This window comes from Miniopterus natalensis, chromosome 11 (genome assembly GCF_054644295.1).
Source record: "Miniopterus natalensis isolate mMinNat1 chromosome 11, mMinNat1.hap1, whole genome shotgun sequence".
NCBI lineage: Eukaryota > Metazoa > Chordata > Mammalia > Chiroptera > Miniopteridae > Miniopterus > Miniopterus natalensis.
In genome coordinates, this window is record NC_142091.1 from 43271063 (window position 1) to 43278770 (window position 7708).

At 37.8% G+C, this 7708-nt stretch overlaps 1 protein-coding gene across 1 annotated transcript; it reads left to right on the forward strand.

The window, feature by feature from the left end:
- The first annotated feature begins 5993 nt into the window (after nt 1–5993).
- Nucleotides 5994–6941, forward strand: LOC107537824 (olfactory receptor 5P4). Its single transcript, XM_016213942.2, has one exon. It carries the CDS (start codon nt 6000–6002, stop codon nt 6939–6941), a length of 942 nt encoding a protein of 313 aa, XP_016069428.2. The 5' UTR covers nt 5994–5999.
- The last annotated feature ends 767 nt before the right edge of the window (nt 6942–7708 follow it).

The following is a 7708-nucleotide window of genomic DNA, read 5'->3' on the forward strand; positions in this document are numbered from 1 at the left end:
ACAGGACAGTTGCTCCAGGTCATAGCTGCTTCTCAGAAATATCACAGATGATCAAAGCATAGCCCCCATTAATTATGTTGACCCAAATCAAGTTTCAAAACTAATTGGACCTATGCACTGTAATGCTTATATGCAAATAACAAAGAGAATAAACGAGGCCCCCAAGACCTTAATGAATATCTCAGGCAGCATAATGGTGTAGGTGCATGTAAACACCTGATTTTCTCAGTCTCATTGGATTTCCAGTGGAATATTAGCAAACCTGTGCATATCTGATGCTGAGGTACTTAAGATTTTGTATTCCAAATGGTTCTAAATCCTGCATAAATAAGCCCTGTTATATAGAGGTGATTCCTGGTGTCTGTGCCCCTTATAATATTTGACCAGCAGCTAACATTTGTTACTGATTTTTAAATGTCCTTCGCGTTTGTAATAGAAGCCAATAGTTGCTTATTTGAAGTATATTCTCATTTATGGATTATTCATTTAATGCCATCCATTGTGGGTTCTTTAACACAACATCATCTCATTTAACAGTGACTATGAGAGGTAAATGTTATTTTATAATTTTTTTAAATAAGGAAATTGAGTCTTAGAAGGGTTATGTAACTTTTCTAAATCCCCAGCTATTAAGTGACACTCCTAGAATTTATTCCTCAGAGCTTCTGGCTCTGAAATCTTATTTTCCTTTTGTTATAGCCCTGTATGTTATGTTTTCCATATCATACTGGCACTCATATTTTGAATTCAAGTCTTTCATGTAGATATTTTCTTATAAAAATACAAGATCTATTCCAGATTTGTGTCTTTTAACCTCTCATGCAATCCTAGGACTAATTAATGAAACCAGAAATTTAGTATTCTTACATTAATGTGTCAAATTCATTCATATGGAAACACAAAGAACTCCATGGCCAAAATAATCTTAAGAAAGGACAAAGCTATAGGCATCACACTTCCTGATTCCAAAATATATCACAAAACCACCGTAATTAGAAGAGTGTAGCACTGGCGTAAGAGCAGACATACAGACCAAGGAAGAGAACAGGGACATTCAAATAAACCTTTGCATGTACAGTCAGCTAATTTTCAACAAGGGCATCAAGAATGCAAAGTGGGGAAAGGACAGTCTCTTCAATAAATCGTACTGGGAAAACTGAATATCCACAAGCGAAAGAATGAAATGTAACCCTTATTTTACACTTTTCACAAAAATCAATTCTAAAGGGAATAAAGACTTAAATGTAAGACCCAAGACTGTAAGAAGAAAACATAGGGGAAAGCTTCATGTCATTGGTCTTGGCAATAGACACCAAAAGCACAGGAAACAAAAACAAACACAGACAAGTGAAAATACATCAAATTAAAAAGCCTTTGCACAGCGATGGGAACAATTAACAGAGTGAAAAGGAAACTACAAAATGGGGGAAACTATTTTCAAATCATATATCTAACAAGGGGTTAATTTCCAAAACATACAAGGAGTTCATACAACTCAATAGCCAAAAAAACGAATAACTGTTAAAAAGTGGACTAAAGATTTTAATAGACATTTCTCCAAAGAAGACATAAAAATGGCCAACAAGTACTGAAAAAGTGCCCAACATCACTAATCGTCACGTAAATGCAAATCAAAACCACAATGAAATATCACCTCACACTTGTCAGGATGGCTGTTTTCAAAGAAACAAAAGACAAGTGCGGGTGAGGATGTGGAGAAGGGAAACCCTTGCACATTGTTGCTGGAAATGCAAAATCATCCAGCTGCTACGGAAAACAGAATGGAGATTTCTCAAGTAATTAAAAAGAGAGCTTCCGTGTGATTCGGTAATCCCACCTCTAGAAATTTATCTTAAAGAATTAAATCAGCATCTCAGAGAGATATTAGCACTCCCGTGTTCATTGCAGCGCTATTCACAATAGCCAAGATAGAAAAGTAACCTAAAGTCCATTGACAGATAAATGGAATATTACATGCCCATATTGTAATGGAATATAAATGTCCATTGACAGATACAATGGCATATATTCAGTCTTAAGAAAGAGGAGAATTCTGCAATATGCAACAACATGGATACACCTAGGGGACATTATGCTAAGTGAAATAAGCCAGTCACAGGACTAATACGCATGATTCTACTTTATGAGGCATTTAAAATAGTCACACGTGTAGACTCAAGAATGGAATGATGGTAGCCAGGGATTAGGATTAGAGTGAGATGGGGAGTTGCTAATCAATAGGCATAAAATTTAATTAAGCAGGACGAGTAAATTCTAGAGATCTGCTGTAGAACATTGTACCATAGTTAACAATACTGTATTGTGTATACTTAAAAACTTAAGAGGATAAGTCTCATGCTAAGTGTCTTTACCACAATAAAACAAACATTTTAAAAAGTAGATCATTCATTTATTCAGTCAGTCATTTATTTGTTTAGTACTGCTATGTCCTAGGCAGTCTGTAGTGCTCTAGAAATTAATGTTGAACAAGGCAGACACAATTCCTCCCTCATGGAAGTTGAAGGACAGTAGGCAACGAAGTTAACAGACAGAAGCTAGACTTTGGGTGGTGAAAACACAGAGTACACAGATACAGAATTATAATGTTGTGCACCTGAAATTCATATAATGTTATTAACCAGTGTTACCTCAATAAAGTTAATTTAAAAAATTATCCAATAAAATTTTCAAATCATTAAAAAAAAGTCAGAGCCAACTCAGTGCCACATAACACACACAGAGGCAAAAAAGACAGTAAGCAATTCTTTACAGCGGTAACTAGTTGAGAACATGATAAGTGCAAAACGTATTTCAGGGTTCACTGACACTGTTCACCAGGATAATATAACTTAGTCCATGATATCAGGGGTGAAATAAATTTAAACCTGAGACATAAGGGGGCTAGGAGTTAGTTTTCTATTGGATGGAGGTAGAGTGATGAATACAGTCATCAAACTGTTTGTAGTTGGGCAAAGACAGATGTGGGAACATCGGTTTAACTTTAGGTCATAGCATATGTCTGATACTAGAAAGATTAAAAAAATTAAACACTAATTCAACAAACCTGTTTAGTAGCTCCTGTGTTCCCAGCACTGCACCATTAAAAGGGGACAGAAAAATAATTAGAAATAGCACCTTCACACCTGGGAGAGAGCAAGATCTTCCACTGTAATGGATACTAACTAATCAAGTGGTGTGAACACAGTGTGAGGAGGACAAGGGTGAAAGGAAGGCAGTTCTCCCAGATGTGATCTGGGGTGTTTTCGTGGAATCAGTTGCCATCTGTTTCTATCATATCAGCCACTGTTGGGCTTCCTTAAGACCTAAAGGAACCGTGTCTTTCTAGGACAGGTGCAACCTCACAACACGTCCATTTTCTACTTTGTTGGACTTGAGGTGTTTGAGTTGTGAGGTCCTCCTAATGTCCATTATCAGGCTTAGCATTGTTCTGAAGGTTATTGATCCATGGGCTCCTTCAAGCCAGAATCAGAGGAAACTGGAGAATGTTCTGTGTGGCTGTGGTTCAAGAACATAACTGGAGTGAGCTTCATTGTTTCATTAGAAAGCATATGTGTTGGTGGATCAGAGTTGGTGGGGGGAGGGAAGAGTGTGTGCCTGTGTGAGAAATGTCTCCTGCCAGCAAGCATGGGGTGTACCTCAGGTGTCCTAGGACAAACCTATAATACACATGGAAAATACATGTTTTAAAAATATATATGTCACTTATCATGTTGAAAATAATATTGCAGTTCCATTGGATGCACGTCTATAAATTAAACCATATTAGCAAACCCAAATAAGCTCTAAGCATAGGGGACCTGAAAACCTGGACTACTGACTATAGCCACATTTCAGAAGTGCCACAAATTGCCACAGGCATATTAGTTATGTTGATCTAATAATAAACTTCAATGATAAAATTTATATTTTTTCAATTTAATTAAATTGCAATATTAAATTTTTTATTTAATTAAAAAATAAATGGAACCTCTGAGTATTTAAACACATTTCATTCATACACTTAAAATTTTTTAAAATTAAAGTGTAATTGGCATACAATATATTATTTCAGGTATACAGAAGTTACAAGACATTGCAGTGATCACATCATTCATATACTCTTACTTAATCATGTTTACATGTTACTTCTCTGTCCCAGTAGGCATGCACATGTAATTTCTCAATTCCAAGGGACTTTCAGTGTAATTTTCCAAATCAAGTGAAGTAATTACTTTGTAATTACAGGATGAAGTCAGTGATTTGGACCTTGTCTCAAATGACTTAAATCTAGCTTTGCTATATGGTAACAATTCCTTAGAGTCCATCCTGAGTGTTGCAGTGGGTGGGTCACTAGTTTATACTTGTTCCTTTTTTAAGGACACAGAAATATTTGATTCTTTTATATGTACCAGGAGTTACCAGTTGATTATTTCAATCCAATTACTAGTAAGTGGGCATTTATTCGTTTTGTAAACAGTGTTTGGTATTTTTATCCACATCATAATACTTAACACAAGAATCACATGAGGTATGTACTGTTATTTCCTTTTCACAGGTTAGGAAATAGAAGATTAAACATTTTTGGAACTTGCCTGGGATTCTCTAGACAGTGGGGGGAAGAGCTGGACACTGATCCGAGGTTCGCATGGCTCCAGAGTTCGTGGAAGTTTTGCACATCCCTTTGCCTTCCTTGCTGGCATTCAGAGCCAACTTAGAAAACATTTGTGTCTTTCATATATCTGTTTTCTTGAAAAAACAGAATTCATTTCAGGTGTGGCTTTTTGTCTTGTTAAAAAAGCCAGAACTTGAGAATTTAGACACATAATCCTAGTACTATTCTTACACCGCATACCATTGTTGTGAGCCACATGTAACATTGAGTAAATCGTGCATGGGTGCTGGTTGTTATGCATGTATGTTTTCTTAATTTCTCCTCATATAGAGGTTTCTAAGAAAAAAAGCAAATTACTCAAAGAATATATTGGTCTTTAAATTAGAGGAGCCATGGGAGTGACTGAATGTAACGATTATATTCTTTCCTGTCCTTGAGTGTGTGCTCCAGTTTGAACTAAGGAAGTATTTTCTGAAGTGCTAATATCTTTGTTTCAATCTAATTTCCTAGCTTCCCTAACTGGCTACTTCTACCCCTATCTCCTTAACTCTCCCCTCCCCCTGTCCCTGTCATATACCCCACTTCTTATTTCCCTATAATTGCTTAAGAGAACTGATAAAACTAAAACCTATCTAATGCAGGTCCCCAAATGCTTCAGTTCCCTTTCTAATTAATCCTAGTCCATGAAAATACCTAGACTCTTCTTAATGCTCATGCGGTGCCATAAGTGTGAAAAAGTACGGTGTCGGAGATAAGTCCTGCAAGGTTTTGCAAAATATTCAGGATTTAGCTCATAGCAATAGTAAAAATTCTTTGGCCACTTCACCTTGAACATAGACACCTTCTGGGCCTTGGTATCAATTATTATAACTAAGGATGTGGCTTTTTTAATTCTAGGAAAAGGGTCAAGCAAGAAAGAGATGTCAAATGAACCCCATATTTTTGGCCCAATAATTGAATAAATGGTGATAGTATTTACTAAGGTAGAGAATACTGGGGCAGAGGCATATTTGGGATGGAAATGGAAAATCAAGAGCTGGCCTTTTTGTAATCATTTAGGTTATTTACAGTTTCTGTTATTAAAATCAATATTGCTGTAAACATCCTTTTACATATCACTTGTGCAAAAGGGGAAGACTTACTCCGTGGGCTACAAATAGAAGAAAAATCATTGGGCCCTAAGGTAATTGGGTCTTCAATTTTAATATTTTCATGGAATTGGAAAAGAAAATGTGTGTTCACAAAATATTCTATAGGTGGGGCAAAGTTGCCATTTAAAATTTTTAATTATAAGGTTATGTTTAGGTGTATAGGTTAAACGTGGGGTCATTTCCGCCCATTTAACCTCCTCTGGTTCTGGTTTCAATAGGCACCCTTAAATGGATAGATGGAGACTGAAAATCATACCACAGTGACAGAGTTCATTATCCTGGGATTAACAGATAACCCCACACTATGTGCCATCTTCTTTGTGATTTTTCTAGGGGTTTACATAGTTACCATCGTGGGCAATGTCAGCATAATCGTCTTAATCCGAAGCAGCCCGCAGCTGCACACCCCAATGTACCTTTTCCTGAGCCATTTGGCCTTTGTGGACATTGGCTACTCCACATCCGTCACCCCGGTCATGCTGAAGACTTTCTTGAGAGAGAACACTACTATCCCTGTGACCGGCTGTATAGTCCAGCTTGGCTCTGATGTTGCTTTTGGGACTACAGAGTGCTTCCTGCTGGCCACCATGGCCTATGACCGCTATGTGGCCATCTGCTCGCCCCTGCTCTACTCCACCCACATGTCCCCAGTGGTCTGTTTCCTCCTCTTGGGGGCTTCCTACCTGGGTGGATGCATGAACACCTCGTCATTTACGGGCTGTTTCATGAACCTGTCCTTCTGTGGACCCAATAAAATCAACCACTTCTTCTGTGACCTCTTCCCACTCTTGAAGCTTTCTTGTGGCCATATGTATATTGCTGAAATTTCTCCCGCCATCTCGTCGGCCTCAGTCCTCGTAAGCACCCTGTCCACCATCATCGTGTCCTACAGCAACATCCTCTACTCGGTCCTGAGGATGCGCTCTGCCGAGGGGCGGAAGAAGGCCTTCTCCACCTGCACCTCCCACCTTACCGCAGTCACTCTGTTTTACGGGACAGTGTTGTTCGTTTATGTGATGCCCAAGTCAAGCTATTCGGCTGATCAGGTCAAAGTGGCGTCTGTGATCTACACAGTGGTGGTCCCCATGTTAAACCCCCTCATCTACAGCCTCAGGAACAAGGAGGTGAAAGAGGCCATGAGAAGGCTAATGGCTAGAACACTGGTTTTCCTGAATTAAACCAATGCAAATCCATAAACAACAAACCGATGATTTGGGGAACATTTGTGCTGGATATTTTAATGAAATTTATCACTAACTTTATCACTTTTATAGTAAAGAGCTCCTACAAATATAAAAAGCCAATGTTTACTTTCATATATAAAGTTCGATGTATCATTAACATGGATATGTTTGATTCAGATTCAATGTGGGTTTTTCAAGGTAAGAATACCTTCAAAAAATAGTTTTCTACTTAAAATCCCATCCACCAGTTATGAGATTGATTTAAACAGAGGAATATTTCAATGAAGGATCAAATTTAATTGCATTCCATCTTGTAAAATAACATTTTGGAAAGAAACTTGTCGCTGGTAGGTGTGTAATAGGTAATAATATTGAGAAGTCAGGCAGTGAAGGTCGCTTCCTTTAAAGGAACTACCCTGCCCTGGTCACTCGATATTTAAACTTTTGGAAACATTGATGTTATGTCTCAAAAAAGCTCCTATTTATTTTCACTTTGTTTAAGCCAGAGCAAAGATCATGATTCCTCTATTTGGCCATTAAGAGGTCCAACCCACATAACAGAAGAAGCTGTGTAAATACCAGCTGACTCTTCTCACAATTTAAATTGTACTAGATGAGGATTTTGGAAGCTGACATTTCTTTGGAGTGGGAGGCTGGGACATAGGGACTTTCTTTCAACAACAGTTGATAGATAAGAGGCATGAAATTATGGTTCAGGCAAAGAATATGTCTGCCACACGTTTTGTAGCGTTCTCAAGGGG

Bases quoted from the DNA above. Each gene is read 5' to 3' on its own strand.
- LOC107537824 (XM_016213942.2), top strand. From the start codon at position 6,000: ATGGAGACTGAAAATCATACCACAGTGACAGAGTTCATTATCCTGGGA.